At 50.0% G+C, this 19,038-nt stretch overlaps 1 protein-coding gene across 1 annotated transcript; it reads left to right on the top strand.

Annotated features, from left to right (window-relative positions):
* The first annotated feature begins 4,841 nt into the window (after window positions 1–4,841).
* Window positions 4,842–9,102, top strand: LOC122889753 (S-antigen protein-like). Its single transcript, XM_044225133.1, has 2 exons — window positions 4,842–4,878; window positions 7,706–9,102. The coding sequence occupies exons 1-2, from the start codon at window positions 4,842–4,844 to the stop codon at window positions 9,100–9,102; spliced, it is 1,434 nt and encodes a 477-aa protein (XP_044081068.1).
* The last annotated feature ends 9,936 nt before the right edge of the window (window positions 9,103–19,038 follow it).

The following is a 19,038-nucleotide window of genomic DNA, read 5'->3' as shown; positions in this document are numbered from 1 at the left end:
AACACATTTGAAAACAGATTCAAAGGCTTTGCCCTCCCTTGAACGCAATAGCATAAAAACCAAACTGAAATCTTGCTGAAAGTAACCTGAGGTGGTTGGGGGGGGACCAAATGAGCAAGAGGAACAGGTGAACGAGAGCTCACTCTCCACGTTGGGGGAGCCGGGGAAGCCGCTCAGGACGGGGCAGGTGAGCCAGCTCGGGCACCGCAGCTGGAGGTGAAGCCCGCAGCACACATTCGGAAAGCCCCGCTACACTAAGCTTCACGATCTTGGCTTCTGGACAAGAGAGAACTTGTGACTGAAAGGGACACTCCAAAAAGAATTTCAATGAGGCACAACTTAAGGAAAAACAATAAGTTGCCCAGATTGCTTGGATCATGGACAGAGGGCTTGGCATGTGGACTGAATGTCACGGACCGAGAACACAGCCTTGATTGGTGGCTGTGGAGTCTGCTGCCCACGTGGTCCCCTCGGGCTGGCGTCCTGGTGAATGCTCTTTGGTGAGTGCCAATGCACTCTCCTCTGTTGGCTGTTTTTTCCTCCTTACAAATGATTCCCACAGAATCTTTCCCACCCTGGGCACTGTGGTGTTCTTTGCTAAGATGTCATCATAGTTTGGCTTTGCACACAACTTTCCTTCAAAATGCACAACACTGATGGTACAAATATAAAATGGCTTGACCCTTGGGAGAATCATTCGGCAGCCCCTTACCATGGGAAACCCACAGCCACCCTGGCACCTAAGCGTCCATTCTTCAGCATTTACCGAAGGGCAATTAAAACATACACTAACACAAACTTTCCTAAAATGTTCATAGCAGCCTTATTCATAAAAGCCAAAAGCTATACATCACCTAAATGTCCACCAACAGGAGAATGGATGAGCAGATGGTGGTACATCCATACAGTGGATTACTTCTGGACAATAAAAAGGAATGTACTGGGGTGCCTGGGTGGCTCAGTCATTAAGCGTCTGCCTTCAGCTCGGGTCATGATCCTGGAGTCCTGGGATCGAGCCCCACGTTGGGCTCCCTGATCTGCCAGAAGCCTGCTTCTCCCTCTCCCACTGCCCCTGCCTGTGTTCCCTCTCTTGCTGTGTCTTTCTCTGTCAAATAAATAAATAAAATATTCAAAAAGAAAAAAGGAAGGTACTACTGATAAAAGCAACAACGCAGGTGAATCTCAAAAGTAGTATGTTGAGTGAAGAAAGCCGTACACACACACACACACACACACACAGTCATACAGCATGCTTCTGGGCTGACAAAAGTCTTCCATATCTTGTTTGGAGTAATGGTTGCATGGATTTATAAAGTTGTTGAAACCCATCCAATGAACATTCAAGATCAATGTTGTTTATCGAATTTAAATTAGACCTCAATAAAAATAAATAATCTTTCTTTGAGAAATGCTGTTAGCAGACCCTTTGCATATTCTCAGGTGTCAAGTGCTTGAAAATAAGCTTCCTGTCCTGTCTCATCCTGTAGGATGGTGCATGAGATAAATCCCAGAAGAACTGAAAGGCAAACACCAGCAAAGGTACAAGACAAAATACAGCTGAACCAAGAAAGTAACCGGGTAAGTCCTGGATCCCTGCAAGGTGGCACTGAGGTTAAACCTTGTGGGCTGTTTGACCAACAACAGACACCTCTTCTCATGTGGCCTGGAAAAAGGTCAGTGCTAACTCCGCTTTATTGGCTCCTGGAGTTTACTCAGAATTTAGCAGGAGTTGACCCCATAGTCTTCTGTGTAGTCATCATGAACTACGGATTCGGCATCTGGTGAGAACCTGCCTCCGGGTTCACAGACCGGAGAGAAGAGTCCCTTCCCTGAATTCCTGTTGTGTTCTTAGCCGCACCATACAACAGCGTTTATTTTTATGCTGATCTAGTATTTATGAGGCAGCCAGTATAATGAAGTGGTTAAAAGCATGATCTTTGCAGTCAGAGACCTGGGTGCAAATTCTGTGACTTATTATCTGTCTAAATTTGGACAATGCACTCAACATCCCTAAGGTTCAGTAACATTTTGTGCTCGACGGGGTCATTTCCAAGAGGGAAGGGTGAAGAGGGATGTACTCACCAAACGTACCAATCGGTTTCACCGTCTTGGCAGGAGTGGTAGGTTGGTAGGGAACAGCAGGGACGTTGTGCTAAAAGCAAGAAAAATCAGCAGTGGGGACACGGCGTTCTCCCCAGGCATGTGGATGCAGTCTCGTCATTTTCAAAACCTGTCTGTCTGTCCGTCCGTCCGTATTACCTACTGCGAAACAGGTGCTATTCTACATACTTTATAAATACAGAAAATGAGGATCAAGATCTGACAGCATAAAGCTGACAACAAGCAGCTACACCTGCTATGAGTAAACAAAGGGCTTTCAGTTATTTTAACGTAACGTCTACGATGGGCAAATAGTTTTCTTTTTTTACTGAAAAATTAAATATATAAAAATTCCATCAATACACACTTTGGAAATTTTTTTTTTAAAATTTGACAGACAGAGTAGGCAGAGAGGCAGGCAGAGAGAGAGGGGGAAGCAGGCTCCCCGCCGAGCAGAGAGCCCGATGCGGGGCTCGATCCCAGAACCCTGAGATCATGACCTGAGCCGAAGGCAGAGACTTAACCCACTGAGCCACCAGGCACCCCCACTTTGGTAAATTTTGAGGAGTGGAACAACACAGTCGTCACCACCCAAATTAAAAAACCACACAATCAGCACATCCAAAGACCAGGCTCTGTCTCCGCCTTGTGCCCCCTCTAGTCAACAGAACGACCCTTCAAAAATGACTGGATTTCGTCTTCTGCTGTGGACTGAATGTTTCTGTCCTCCTCCTACTCTGTGTGCTGCGAACCTGCTCCCCAGGTGAGGGATCTGGAGGTCGGCCTCTTGGAACTGACTGGCCTGAACGCCCTTCCACGGGAGGCCGCAGGGAGCGCCTTGTTCCCTCCGCCACGCGGGGACACGGCAAGAAGACGCGTCTCTGAACCGGGAAGCAGGTTCTCACCGGACCCTGACTCTGGGGGTCCCGCAGCCTTGGACTCCGCAGCCTCCAGAACCGTGAGAACGAAGGGGTTCTTGCTCCGGCCACCCGGTCGGCGGTGCTGGGCGGCCCGAACCACTGAGCCAACGTCCAACACCGCATTCGGAGGCGCCTGTGTGTGACCCGCACACGCATGCAGGCGCCGGGAGTCACGCGCGAGCGCTCTTCAGTGTTGCTTTCCTCGCTCGTGTGGTCGGACGGCTGCGTCCTCGCTGCTGTACTGTCTCCCGCGGGAGGACAGGCGCGGGGTCCGTCCGCCCCACTGGAGGGCGTCGGGGGAGCGCCCAGTGCGGGACGGTCACGATTCGTGCAGTGGTTGGCACGGGGTGGGCGGGGGGCACGGGTCGGCGGGTGACACGGGGTCGGCGGGTAGCAGGGGTCGGCGGGTGGCACGGGTCGGCGGGTGGCACGGGGTCGGCGGGTGGCACGGGGTCGGCGGGTGTCACGGGTCGGCGGGTGTCACGGGGTCGGCGGGTGGCACGGGTCGGCGGGTGGCACGGGTCGGCGGGTGTCACGGGGTCGGCGGGTGTCACGGGTCGGCGGGTGGCACGGGTCGGCGGGTGACATGGGGTCGGCGGGGGTCACGGGGTCGGCGGGGGTCACGGGTCGGCGGGGGGCACGGGTCGGCGGGGGGCACGGGGTCAGCGGGGGGCACGGGTCGGCGGGGGGCACGGGGTCGGCGGGTGTCACGGGGTCGGCGGGTGTCACCGGGTTGGCGGGTGTCACCGGGTCGGCGGGGGGCACGGGTCGGCGGGGGACACGGGGTCGGCGGGGGGCACGGGTCGGCGGGTGGCACGGGTCGGCGGGTGGCACGGGGTCGGCGGGTGTCACGGGGTCGGCGGGTGTCACGGGTCGGCGGGTGACACGGGGTCGGCGGGTGTCAGGGGTCGGCGGGTGTCAGGGGTCGGCGGGTGTCACGGGGTCGGCGGGGGGCACGGCGTCGGCGGGGGGCACGGGGTCGGCGGGGGTCACCGGGTCGGCGGGGGTCACCGGGTCGGCGGGTGTCACGGGTCGGCGGGGGGCACGGGGTCGGCGGGGGTCACCGGGTCGGCGGGTGTCACGGGTCGGCGGGTGTCACGGGTCGGCGGGTGACACGGGTCGGCGGGTGTCACGGGTCGGCGGGTGTCACCGGGTCGGCGGGGGGCACGGGTCGGCGGGGGGCACGGGGTCGGCGGGGGGCACGGGTCGGCGGGTGTCACGGGTCGGCGGGTGTCACGGGGTCGGCGGGTGTCACGGGTCGGCGGGTGTCACCGGGTCGGCGGGGGGCACGGGTCGGCGGGGGGCACGGGTCGGCGGGGGTCACCGGGTCGGCGGGGGGCACGGGTCGGCGGGGGGCACCGGGTCGGCGGGGGGCACGGGGTCGGCGGGGGGCACCGGGTCGGCGGGGGGCACGGGGTCGGCGGGGGGCACGGGGTCGGCGGGTGTCACGGGTCGGCGGGGGGCACGGGGTCGGCGGGGGGCACGGGTCGGCGGGGGGCACGGGGTCGGCGGGGGGCACGGGTCGGCGGGTGGCACGTCGGCGGGTGGCCGAACCCGCGCGCTTCCGTGTGTGGCGCAGGCGGGGAGCGCGTCCGGCCGGCCCTGCCAGACCCTTGTTCCCGCGCTTGTTTCCTCCCGTCATTTCGGACGGCGCTGGGGCATGGCTCGCCTCCGTTGTGATTTCGGTACCAGCTGTGGACAGCCCGTCCGTCCGTCCGTCCGTCCTTTCTCTCTCTCTCTCTCTGGCGGCAGCTTGAATTTGCTTTCCTTTCGCACTGTCCTCCAGTTTCTTCTTCTGACTTAAAACTGCCCATCCAGGGGATGGGCACGGACTGCATGGAGCCCGGGGGTCTGTATGGTGACTAATCAAAAAGAATTTATTTACAGAACTTGCCTGTCCTACAGGAGACTCTGACGGGTTCTTTCTTGTCTCCTCCGGCTCATCTTTCCTTTGTTTTCTTTCCCTAATTGTGGCTTTCTGCCCTCCAACCTTCACAGGCCCCTTGAGGTCCACTCCTCTGGGTGACTCTGCAACATTCCTCAGAGCACCCAGGCCTGTGGATCGAAACCTTCCACAGACCCTCCGAGACCCTGGGTTCTATTTTCTCCCCTCTCTAGTCTAGTCTCATTCATGCCCACCCCGGGAACTGTTCTAGTCCCTCTCCAGTCGGCCAGGCCCCCAAAACTCTCAGGCATCATGAACAGTTCACCTCTCCTGAGAGTTTATGGTAGCCAGAAAGTTCACAATACTCCTACATCCCACACCAAAATCCTACACTTTACGGATGAGGACATGGGGACACAGTTAAGCAAATCTCCCAGTTCAAACCATTAGTAACTGACAGAAGCAGGATTCAAACAGCTCATCGAAGCCCAGAGTGTGTGCCCTTAAGACTTTGGTGATTTATGAAGCTACAAAACTCCTACAGCCTATTGTCCGTTCCACTCCTCATGGTTCTATCCGTAGCCGTGTATCCTTGGCCGTCCTTTCCTTCCCAGCACTGTGATTTTGAATCTTTAGGATCTCTTACCTGATCCTGTAGGGCACTTAAAGAGTAGAAATACTGACTACAAAGGAGATAAAAGTAAAAACATAAACTCCCATGTGAGAAAGACTAGCACAAAGTGGAAAGACCGATGACAAGCCAGAGGACAAGCACAACAGACGACAAAGATTTAATACCTTACTACAAAACCCTTCTATAAATCCATAAGGAAAAGGCAGCAACCTATTAGTGAAGTAATTTTTTGAAGGATAACATAAGAGTAAAGCAAGCAATTCCCATTAGTGGAGATGACTAACTCTAAAAGATTTTACTTCACTGGTAATCGAATGAAGAGAAGTAAAATGATTTTTTACTTTTTTAAAGATTTTATTTATTTATTTGCGATTGAAAGAGAGAGAGGTACATTGAGAGAGAGCACCAGCTTGGAGGAGAGGGAGAAGCAGGCTCCCTGCTGTGCCAGGCTTGAGCCCAGGACCTCAGGATGATGACCTGAGACAAAGGCAGATGCTTAAACTGACTGAGCCACCCAGGCCCCCCTGATTTTTTACTTTTAACAGAGGTGGCCTGGCCAGAAGAGCAAAACCCACCATCAGGGGGTTGGGACTCAGATGGAGAGGAGGTCTCCACAGCTCTGGTGTGTGGGAAGACTAAGGGTCCTCACTTCACATCCCATCTTTTCTTCTTTGGGACTTAGTGTCCCGCCGTTGTGTAGGTAAAGTTCCTGGGGTCTGGCCCAACCCCAGTGAGTGTGGGTCCTGCTCTAGGGGTGTCCTCATGTCTGTTTCACTTAAACATAAGGATGTATCTGCAAATCTATTAATGCGAAAGCATATACTTTATACTTTCTTCATGCTCTCCTATACCATTTATCTATTTATTTTGAAAGGACTAAGTGTTAGTCTTAACCTTTCTTAATGAAAGCAACCTATGACTTGGGAAAACAAGAGCGTGTATCGCCCGTTCTGGCAGGCAGTGTCAAAGTTTCAGCCTCACTGGAGTCTAACAGTAGGGATTCAGCAGTTTGGGGGCAAAGAGCTACATTTCTAACAAACCATTTATCATTCACTCAATCTTTCTTATAAACTGAGTTTTCTGACAGTGTATTTCTGGTGTCAATTAGTCACCAGACTTGGACTTGGTCTGGACTTGTCTGGACTTGGTTATCTGGACCCAGTAAATGCTGCTTCCCTTCCTCTCCTTTTGTCCAGAGGATACAGGAAGGCCTACGAATCAGCCTTCTAGGCTTACCTGCAGATCCCAGCCAGACTGCGTGCATTTCGGCCGGTCAGGTGCCCAGCCTCCTAGATGACCTATTAAAAATCTGCATTCCATGCTGATGCGACGACACCTGGCAGAGATCTCACTGTGACCTCAGACCCCGGCCCCCTCCCCTCTGACTCCTCCTGGCTTCTCCACTTCCAGCCGTGAGTTTTCTAGTCTTCAGAGTAACCTCCTCGTGATAAACAACAGCGTCCATGGTCTACTGACTGTTTACAGATGCCAGGATCGACACGTCTTTTATCGTAATCCTCCCAACAATATTTTTGGATAAATATAATTACTCCTTTACAGATGAAACACACAAGGGACATCAAGAAGAGCACGGCCAGGATGCAAAGTCACGTCTGTCCACATCTGTCTAGCTTTCTCCCGACCGGGAATCTTTCTCCCCTGTTTTTCCTTTGCCAGGAGAAACCGCTGACTTTGCTCCCTGCTCAAGGCTGAATCGCAAACAGCACTAGGTGATTCGCTCTCTCTTCTGATGGTGCCCGAGAGAACGTGAACAGTTTCCTTGCATTGTTCTCTGCTTAAATACTTGTAGGCTCAGACCTGCCCACTAGGCACTTGCTGAGTGTTCCCTCTCAACACCTGTCGGTCCAGAGCGACCCCGTGAAGAGACCCCCCACCCCGCTTCTCTCCTAAGGTGCAGCGTCAGGTCTGTTTCAAGCTTGAGTGACAAGATACTCTGGGCTTCTCTTGATGGAAGGACTTGGCCGTACCCAAGTGTGTCTGTATTTTAACAGAACAGTTTATCTAAGCAAATCTCTAACGCAGGAAAAATTTTTTTTTAATTTTTTTTAAGATTCCTTTCTTTCTTTAATTTTATTTTTTGAGGAGAGACGGGACCGGGTGCGGACAGGACCTAGAGTGGACGGACCGAGTGCGGACGGGACCGAGAGTGGACGGGACCGAGTGCGGACGGGACCGAGAGTGGACGGACCGAGTGTGGATGGGACCGAGTGCGGACGGGACCGAGTGCGGACGGGACCGAGAGCGGACGGACCGAGAGCGGACGGACCGAGTGCGGACGGGACCGAGAGTGGACGGGACCGAGTGCGGACGGGACCGAGAGCGGACGGACCGAGAGCGGACGGACCGAGTGCGGACGGGACCGAGAGTGGACGGGACCTAGAGTGGACGGGACCGAGTGCGGACGGGACCGAGTGCGGACGGGACCGAGAGTGGACGGGACCGAGTGCGGACGGGACCGAGAGTGGACGGGACCGAGTGCGGACGGGACCGAGAGTGGACGGACCGAGTGCGGACGGGACCGAGCGCGGACGGGACCTAGAGTGGACGGACCGAGCGCGGACGGGACCGAGAGCGGACGGACCGAGTGCGGACGGGACCGAGAGCGGACGGGACCGAGAGTGGACGGGACCGAGAGTGGACGGGACCGAGCGCGGACGGGACCGAGAGCGGACGGGACCGAGCGCGGACGGGACCGAGAGCGGACGGGACCGAGAGTGGACGGGACCGAGAGTGGACGGGACCGAGCGCGGACGGGACCGAGAGCGGACGGGACCGAGCGCGGACGGGACCGAGCGCGGACGGGACCGAGAGTGGACGGGACCGAGAGTGGACGGGACCTAGAGTGGACGGGACCGAGTGCGGACGGGACCGAGTGCGGACGGGACCGAGTGCGGACGGGACCTAGAGTGGACGGACCGAGTGCGGACGGGACCGAGAGTGGACGGGACCTAGAGTGGACGGGACCCAGAGTGGACGGGACCGAGAGTGGACGGGACCGAGCGCGGACGGGACCGAGCGCGGACGGGACCGAGAGCGGACGGGACCGAGAGCGGACGGGACCGAGCGCGGACGGGACCGAGCGCGGACGGGACCGAGCGCGGACGGGACCGAGCGCGGACGGACCGAGCGCGGACGGGACCGAGCACGGACGGGACCGAGCACGGACGGGACCGAGAGTGGACGGGACCGAGAGTGGACGGGACCTAGAGTGGACGGGACCGAGAGCGGACGGGACCGAGAGCGGACGGGACCGAGCGCGGACGGGACCGAGCGCGGACGGGACCGAGCGCGGACGGGACCGAGAGCGGACGGGACCGAGAGCGGACGGGACCGAGAGCGGACGGGACCGAGCGTGGACGGGACCGAGCGTGGACGGACCTAGACGAGGATCCTGGCTCGTCCCGCATCGGCGCCGGTGGAGGCCGCCGCCCTCGGAGCCCGCAGCCCCCCGCAGGAGCAAACGGAAGGCGGGTCCGAACGAGGAGGGAACCGGGAAGCGAAGCACCACGAGCCAACGCTGGGGTCGGTGCATCGCGGCGTGACGGCGGGACCCGAGCTGGCCGTGCCCGGGGCCCAGGTCTGCTTCAGGGAAGATGGGTTACGGTTATGGATAAACGAGCTGCTGCCCAAATTCTCACCCCCGGGGCAGGCCTGGACGAGCACTTGACTCTGGGCATAGCAAACGGAGCTTGAAATTCATACTTCTAAAACTCCAATGTGGCCTTTCACCTTGTATCCCACCTCCAGTTACCAAGATTTTTTTTTACATTTCACTTAAAAAATAAATCGGACCTTTTCCTACCCATCCCAGCAAGGTCAGTGTCTCTTAAGAAGGTATTATTGTTTTCACTGCAGTTACTTTAAACATCTTCATGGATCAAGTGTATCAGATATTAATTACTTCTTCTGATTTAATTAACATGCACCAAATGATACTCAGAAACCCGAGTGGAAATTTGAGAAATTTTGTTTCAGAATATGACTTAGATGGGTTTTTTTCTCCACAAGGTATTAGCTATACTGTTGATTGAGACTGTGGCCTGGGGAAGAGAAATGGTGTTATTAAAAAAAAACAAGGACAGTACAGACAGGAGGTCTGTCAGAGTTTGACAAAACGACTATAGAAATGATCTTTACATTTTTTATTTAATCGGAAAAATTTTTTACTGAAAGCTATAAAGAGAGAAATATTTCCTATAATCCCAAGTACCGTTATTTTATATTTTATTATATAGTTATTCAACATTAGCTAAATGGGTGCATTTTATAAGAAATCTCAGATTATCAAAAACCATAAACTGGTAACACTGAGCGAAGCTGGAGAGAGGTGACTGGGACAAGGAGAGGGAGAGAAAATTTTCATTACAGAAATACTACTTGTACCTTTAGGTTTTGCCGTTTATGAATATATCTCCTATTTTAAAAAGATCACATTTAAACTTAAAACCAAGATTTAAAAAATATTTTAATGGAAACAGAAAACTGTAGACTTACAGTAGAATGGGCTTTTTTTCTGTAGTAGTTCTAGTCTATTCTATAATAATTTCAATAATTACTGTGTCTTTACAGCCGCAAGTGTATCTAGTTACTGCAGCTTTAAAAAAAAAAAAATGGCGGATCAAGAAGTACAAGAACAAACAGAGGCTCTTCCTTCCTTGCCCTTTACCCCACATAGTCAGAACCCTCTGAAGTCCTACGATTTCTGCCGTGCACTTCTGTTCACTGCTCCATCCGAAGTAGCCAGGAGAAGCAGCAGCTCTCTCTGTTCTCATGATGCTAGTTCTGATCAGTGCTAGTTATTACTAACAGCGTTTCATATAAACTGTGTTCCACGATTAGGAAATTAGGAAATCCAGTTCTTGTTATGGACACTAGCTATAGGAGACATCATTTCCCAAATATTTTTCTAAACGATTTTTCCAGGTGTCTATACACATATTTTTACATAGAAGTTATTTTTGTTTTGCTTTATTTTTACCCAAAAAAAGCATCACAATAAATATACTACTTTCTACATTTTTTTAAACCCCACAATGCATCAGGAACTTTTTCACCATAATGTAGATCTACACCATCTTTTTAATTCATCAAATCCCATTTTGTCTACCCACAATAATAGTTTAATTAATCCCCTGGAGATGTGTATTTTCTTTTGAAGAAGTTAATACTGCAGGAATGAGCTTCTTTCATTGCACAGGGCTATTCTATCTTTTCAGTGATAGTATATGAACTATTAAAACGGATGTCACTTCATTATCATTTAAAGATAGACACTCTGGCTAGTGAAGGTGGAGATCCCAAAGGTTGTAGCAACCCTGGGAGATGACTGCCTTTGCTGAAGCTGTGACAAACCCAGGGGCCCCTGAGGTCCACCCAGGGCGGGCAGGCATTGGGCATGACTCAGCATTCTCAGACCTTCATTTAATCAAGGGCAAGGCATTGTGCTAAGGAAGAGGGAGGGAAACTAAACTGGGTCACTCTAATGGCCCGGGGCACTTACAATCCAGCAGGGAAATACACATGCCTAAGGCAGGCCAAAACAAGTGAGATACAAGAAAGACTAGTATGTAAGACCAAAAAAGTAAATAAACAGAAGCGTTCTGGGAAACACAGAAGAGCAGATTAGGTTAGGCTGGGGAAGGTGGCCGTGGAGCTGCTCCCACAGGAGCAGGTGGGATTGCAATCCAGAGAAGAGGGAAGAGGCAGGCTTGCCGCAGTTACAAGTCTAGGCTGTTGACATTGGCTTGAGGCAAGCGGCTCCGGGCTGTAAGGCCTCTCTCCTGTTTTCACTCAGTCCCCTTCAGTTCTCTCCTCCTGAGGCTGCTGTGTTTCTGGGCACGCCCAGAGGATCTTCAGACTTTACAAACCGGTTGTGCAGAGCCTGGCGTTTCAATAAGAAACAAAGTGCTGAGTAACAACGTGAAGTCAGTCCGTTGCTTGCCAAGAGCTGGGAGGCCTGGGTGGTTTCCCAATCTTAAAGAGGCAGAAAAATATTAAAGCCAGACTTGCAGGGAAAAACCTGGACAGATTTACCAAACCAGAAGATGCTGTGCTCTCGATTTAGAGCGTCAGCCCCACCTGTGTGACGACTCTTGCCCGTTCCCAGGCCAGGTGGATGAATGCAGCTCTCGATCAACCCGCCTTCTTCCGTGACAGACTAACATATCCCCACATGGCTCACTTTTGTGAAGAATCATTCATGCCCCATAGAGCAGAGATCATTTTCCATCAGTCCTGGGTCAAAGAGGAAAAGTTGAAGAGATCGCAACAGGAAATAATCTCCTATGAAGAATTCAGAGTATAAGTGAACAACTGTGTGGCACAAAGCACGAGTTTGAGGTGTCCTGGAAACAATAGGGTCCCCTGCCAGCTCCCATGGTGAAACCCCAGGCTGGTGGTAGGTAGCCACACCCCAGAGGAGATCACACCTGGACGCATCACACCCATGTCCCAAGTCTGCCAGCTCAGGGAGCATTCAGCATCCGGGGGCCTTTTGTCTGATGACTCATGCTTGACCACTTGTTCTAGGAACAGGGTAGTAAATGCTTGGGAGACCTCGTGGAGTCTATAACTGAAATGACGGAGCAACCCAAGGAGGACTGAGGCCAACTCGGGAATTTATTTTAATCTTTGCTTAAAATTAAAAAATTTTAAAAACATAATTATAAAAATCATATCTACTGATGGCATATTTGGAAAATCAGAAATATATAGCATAGGAAGAAGCCACCACTGACAAACATTGATTGTATTTATTTTCATTCTGTGTCCTCTGTACACACAAATGTATAAAATTAAGATCAGATGTTACATACATTGTTTTATGTTAATTTTTATGTAAATTAAGCTATAGTCCTTTCCCATGTGATGAAGTATTGTTATAAACATCGTTTTTAATGGCCGTATAATATTATATTCTATAACTATAGATGACAATTTCTTTAAACATTGCACTTCCTGGGACTTACATTGTTTCCAGGATTTTTTATTTTTATAAATAACACTGTGATAAATATCTGTACATATAAATGTTTTACAATAATCAAATATATTTCCTGAGAATTCATGTCAAGAAGTAGAATTCCTGAGTAAAAGAGTAGGCTTAAATATTTTTAAATTTATTTATTTTAGAGAGAGGGAGCGTGTATATGAGTGGGGAGAGAGGCAGAGGGAGAGAATCTTCAGGCTGACTCCCGCTGAGTGTGGAGCCCCATGTGGGGCTCTGTCTCACGGCCCATGAGATCACAACCTGAACTGAAACCAAGAGTTGGATGTTCAACCAACTGAGCCACCCAGGCACCCCTCTAATATTTTCTTTTCGTTCTAAACAGATCAACCATGCTGTCTCGAAGGCTGCCCATCTGGCAGATCTCTCTGAATCACTCTGTGGGTGAGGCAGGAGTTCTAAGCTCTTACTCAGTAGTCTTATTTTGTACCTTTTACCTGTAGTCCCTGGACCTTCCTCACGCCCCACCCAAGGCTCCAGTCTACCCAGTGTTCTCCCATAGCTGATCACCTTTTCACTTGAAGGATTTTAAAACTACTCAACTCTGGTTCCCTCTTCTTCCTGGCACTTCACATCCAAATGATTTGAAGGAACGGGTTCTCTGAGCCATGGAATTAAACTCTCTATTTACTGATCTTACCACCTGCCTGTCTCTACATGTCCATATTTGTCTTCTCTCCTTTAAATATCATGCATAGGTTGTCAACACCCAAATTAATACTCTGGCTCAGATTTCCACACTGTGCTCTGACTGGAAATCCAGTTGCCTCCAGGACAGCCCTATGTGGATGTCTAATGAGCATCTCAAACTTAACACATCTAATACCAAACTGCTGATCGTTCCTGCACCTGTTTTTCCTATTGTCTCCTGCTTATAAGTCAATGACAACACCGCCCTTTCACTTTCTCATGCCAAAAAACCTTGGAGTTCTTTTTCTCTGTCTCTCACACTGCACATCCAATCCATCAGCAAATATTTGCTTCCTTTCTGACTGGATTACTGCGATAATCTCCTCACTGGTCTCACGGATTTTCAGTCTATTTCTCAGTACAATAGTCAGAATGGTCCTATTAAAACACAAGTCAGATCACGTGACCTCCCTGCTCAACCCCAGCAAAGACTTTCATTTCACGTAGAGTAGAAGACAAAGTCTTTATAATGCCCAGACACAATCTGCCCCCACCTGCCTCTTCACTCATCTTACTTTGTGTTCTACTGTTTTCTCCTTTGTTCTCTCTGGCTTTCTAGCTATTCATGGAACATTCCAGGCACTTTCCTTTCCCAGGGTCCGTGTACTTCCCATGCCTCCTACCTTCCTTCCAGATTTCTGTAGGACTCACTCTCTATCTCCTTCAGGTCTTCCTACATGACCTTTCCTGACTATAATATTTTAATTTCCAATTCCTGCCCCAACACTCCGTAGCCTCTTTTCTACCTTAATTTTCTCTGTCACCAATAGACCATGTTTATTGGGTTTATTGTCTATCTTCCCCCCACAAACAGAGAAAGCTTTTGTCTGTTTTGTTCATTTCTATGTTCTCAGCAGCTCTGTTAGTGACTGACACACTACTTGCTGAATAAAGTAAAAGTAAACTATGAAAAAGCATAGTTAGGAAGTTCTGGGTCAGCAGCGTAAGAACGTGGGAGGCACCACATAGTAGTGTCTCTACTAGACATTCTGATTTTTCTTATAGATTCTGGGCCAAAAGTACACAAAACAATCAGAATTACTGGAGGTCAAGTAAATGAGGCCCAGCGTCTCCCAGATATTCTTTGTAGTTTTGTAAATTTTACGTGTTATATAAATTTCTAAACGTCTATATGCTAAAGCAAACCAAAAGGTTTTAGTGAAGATTACGTTGACTTTCTCAGCATTTCTTCTGGGTCACAGAATGTGGCAAGGGTTTCTGAAATGGACCCAGGATTAAAGGCAGGAAGGAATGAAAACAAAAGAACCGAGAGGCTTCCAAATTCCCGGGCACTTTATAGAATCTCATTTAAACCTTCAACAGCTCCATTATAAATACGTTAAATCCGAGATTCAGAAAGAATAATTTCACCAGTCACACAGGTCAGAAATGGCTGGCTGAGAATTTCTTCTCAGCAGCACCCCGACTAATTTAGGACTTGGAATCTAAAGCTATTATCCCCACTACTTTGATGATTTGGGAGAAATCACTTGAGATTTCTGTCTCAGTCATCGGCAAACCAATGTACGTTCACTTCAGACACAGCTGAGAGTGAACAGGGTGATGATTCCGGGACTTTCTGGCTCTGATCATTTCTCAGTTCTCTAAGAAGAAAGAAGATATTCTGAATGTTTGGGTCCACTGTGGCTCTTGTGTCTCCTAATTCACATCTTTAAGCCCTCGGGTTAAACCGTAACAGCCACCACCGCTAGGCTAAGCCTCCTGGAAGACTCTCCCAAGCGCAACAAATACCGTAGCTGTGTGGGGGTGTCAGGCAAAGCTAGAAACGGAGCTGCCGCTGGCTGTCCATGCGCAGGACCTGGAGGGAACCCTGTGTTGCCGGCAGAGTCCCTCGTCAAGGACGGTGACTGCCGGCCCAGCAATCATGTGCGAAGATTGGGAGGGCTGCCAGGGAACGCAAGCTCTTTTGTGGCCTGTGCAGTGTCGTGCTGGGCGTCAGCTGAAGCCCACCACGGATGGCCGTCTGAGCGCCGCCTGTCCCTGGCAGCGCACTCAAACGGGCAGCTCAGCAAACCGAAGGATGAATGTCCAGGGAGAGACAGCATACTCGAATGGAAAATAAATTAGAATAGACGTGAGGAAACCCTAACTTTTTTCCCAGTGTTATGACACTGCTACCTCCTGTGACCTCCCTGGGCCTCAGGGTTCTTGTCCACTCACTCACCAGGTCACCCATCCAGGCCTCCAGCAAGTGCGTATTAAATGCCAACTGGTTTTCAGGGTGTTCGGTCAGACGGGGTGAGCGTGTTATGATTCTGCTGTACGTGCATTAGGCGTAATGACGGTCTTACCTACCTCAAAGTGGTGTAGTAGTGAAGAGGAGAATCCAGTGGTTAAACACAGAGCTAATTATCTTTGTCTTGCTTACTTCGTGGGTCTATTATGAGAATCACACAGGTTAATTATACGGGTATACTTTACGAACTTGAGCATTGCCTAACGATGTGCAAAAATAGACACTTAGATTAAGATGAAACTTACACCATTACTGGATATTAGTGAGAGAGATCTAGAAAGTAATGAGGTCTGGTGCCGTTTTTCTTTTCTTCTTCTTTTTTTTTTTTTTTACAAAAGACTTTCAAAACTAAAAATAGAAGTTAGTTTAAATAATTTTCTCTGTGGTTTTTCTAAGAAAACACACAGATAACAACCAAATCTATGATTCAAATTATACTTTTGTATTCTACGCAGTAGTTTTAGGTGTTCAACCTCTAAACTTCGAGATTAGAACTGCCAGTGGGATTTTTTTATCGCAAATACATCAGTTAGGATTGGGGTTTGCTGCACAGAGAGAGAAAAGCACACTACCAGCGCCGGAGGGCAAGCCTGAAGTAGAAAGACCATCTGGACGTAGCCTTGCTGGCTGTCACGTTGTTTTTCTCCATTAAGTGGCTTTTATCACTCAGGCCATCTCAGGGCGTTAAAGCTCTGGTTACCTTCCCACTGCAGGCCAAAAGGAGATGGAAAAACAAAAAGAAACCCTCTCAGCCGAGCTGAATCCCTTTAAGCAGCCTTTCTGGACTTTCCAACTAGGAATTATGCTTTCATACCTTTGGTGGAAAATAGTCATGTGGCCAGACTTAGCCAGAAGGGAAGCTGGGAAATGCAGTTTGGACTCTGTGCCCCGCTAAAAATTGGGGTTCTGTTAAAGAGGAAGGGAAATTGGATGTGAGAGTGGAGACCAGCAGTCCCTTCTGGGCAAAACATCAAGAAAAAAGGATCAGTGAATGGATACAATTTCCTCAGTTTTATGTTTCCTCTATAAATGCTTCATATTCCTTTGGTTTTAATATTATTTTTCTCCTACAACAGGACACAGTATATCTGATTCAATACAAAATAATGTGTGTGTGTTTCTTATATAACTTAAATATTTGCATTTCATGTTAAAAAGCAACATAATTTTTAGTGTTTTATCACATGATTATATCTGAGCCCCATTGATCCAAATCAAAGAAAATCTTAGAAGCCTCGTCTAGACGCACACCCTATGTGGAACTAAGCTGCCCCCCCGTTCCTGTGACCGCCTTAGCTCAGAAGCACATTGACTTGAACATCAGCATAAAACAAGATACCTCTGAACTTTTTCAGCACAGAAGCATGTCTTCCCGCTGTGGCCGCAGCACATGCATCTTTCTACATCTGTCCCCAGATTCCCAGCCACACGATTGTACCCCGAGTGAAATCTCCTCGGGGTTTTGTGTTGACTTTATGCATCTGTGTATTTGTGGACCTCTTCTGTTTATTAATAATTTGCCTTCCTAAGACCTTAAGGAACTGAGCAACTGTGCCTGAGGGGCTCATTTCCTACCCCGAGGAGCTTGGCGAACCAGCCGGGTTCTGGAAGAGCAGAGGAGCATCCCAAATGGTCCTGATCGTGTGAGGACGTGTCCTCTCTGTACCCCACGCCGGGCTGGTGGCCAGACGAGAAGCCTGAGTTCTGGATTCTGAAGCAAGGTTTCCATTTCTTCAAAAGCAACTATTGCTATGGGACGTAAACTTAGGTTTAACCCAACTAGGGCCTTGCCAGCAATAGTGAATTCCTGAATGAATTAAGGTATGGAGAAATTGGAAAAATTGAGCATGTTATGCAACCTTGGACAAGTCGCTTAACCACACCAAACTGTTGGTTTTTTTTTTTTTACACAAATAACAGTAATAGTTGCATTTGATCATTAACACAGTAATTGCCCCAAATATTGTGATATTATATATTTTTAAAATTTTACTTTATTTATTTGAGAGTGAACGTGCATGCTCACAAGGAGAGGTGGGTAGAGGGAGAGAGAGAAGCAGACTCCTCACTGCGCAGGGAGCCCGACAGGAGCTCAGTGCCCGGACCCTAAGATCGTGACCTGAGCCAAAGGCAGATGCTCAACCGACTGAGCCACCCGGACGCCCCCAGCACTATTAACTAAGTATAAGAAACATAAGTACAGTCATCCCCTGTTTGGTCAAAAGATTTTGTCACTGATTTGCTAAGATCTTTTTAACAGGACCCTGAAGTTGAGGTCAGTGGGTTACTCACTCCTGTGGGAGACCTGGGCTCCATAATCTGTGCTTTCCTAGCTGGCTTTAGCATTCTGGTCTTCTGGACCTTAGTATCTCTAGACTCCTTTATTCTTCCTTTGTTTGCCCCTTAATTCCGGGCATTTTACTGCCCATTGCCTCTCCCTCTAAAGACTGGCAAAGGAAAATAGTAGCAGTTCCGGTACACAGAGCAAACACAGACGGACATGAGCCAAAGGGAGTTTGTTTGATCTCGCGGATAGATGCTCGGTAGGGTACCAAGTATTGCCCCCCGGCGCTTGGGAGGGAGCCGTGGGTGGGGCGGTAGCTAGAAGAAAGCCTCTGGAGTCCGGGGCGGACATTCACGTCGTGAGACTATTCTGGACGGCCCACTCGACCTCTGGCCAATCATCCAACTCCAAGACGTCCCCCGAAGGTGGTGATGGCACCAACAGCACAAACTGAAGGTAGTACCGGTACACACGTCCCACGATTTGTGAGTAGTAACACTACCGTATTGTGAGCACAGACTACGCGTTACCGAGGACTCTGAGCCGACAGCAGTAGACGTCTCTGGACACCCACACAGAAGGGTCCCCGAGATCCGCACGTCCACTTCTGTCAAGCGATATTTGATCAGATGCAAACGGGACCTGAGCATTCCTGAATGACCCTGAACAGGACTAAGCCTCTTTCCAGCTCTTCTCGAGAGGAAAAGCGAGACTCCTTCATCTGTTTGTAAATGTGTCGACTCAGAGTCCCCCGCTACTTTTTTTTTTGTCCTTTTCCGGTGTCTTTACCAGCTCTGGGGTCGGAGGCCTTGCTCTCTTCCCGACTTACAGTTGGGTTTCATCCGCACTCCTGTTTCCTGTTTTGTCCCTGTCTCTGCGGCTGGTTTTGCGCCTCTAAGTCCCCCCCCTTCCTCTTCAGAGGCATCATTTCCAGAGGGATGGGCAACGCCACCAGCTTCTCTGGCTGCAGCGTTTCCTCTCCTTTCTCTGTCCTTTTCTAACCTCCTTTGAAGCTTCCTGAGCTTCCCGTAATGACTACGTCTCTGCTCCTGCTATTTCGGTATTTCTGTGGCTTCAGATTTTGATCTGGCTTTGCGTCTTCTAGCCGAAACCACCTCGAACAAGTATTTTGAGGTTTCTGCTGGAAGGTAATTTGAATTTGTTTGCCTGGGCACCAACTCCAGTTTAGATGTCATGGGGTGGCTGGAGTGGAGGAATGACTGACCATCCCCGATTACCTT

This window comes from Neovison vison, chromosome 11 (assembly GCF_020171115.1).
Source record: "Neovison vison isolate M4711 chromosome 11, ASM_NN_V1, whole genome shotgun sequence".
NCBI lineage: Eukaryota > Metazoa > Chordata > Mammalia > Carnivora > Mustelidae > Neogale > Neogale vison.
This window is presented reverse-complemented; position numbering and strand designations above follow the sequence as displayed.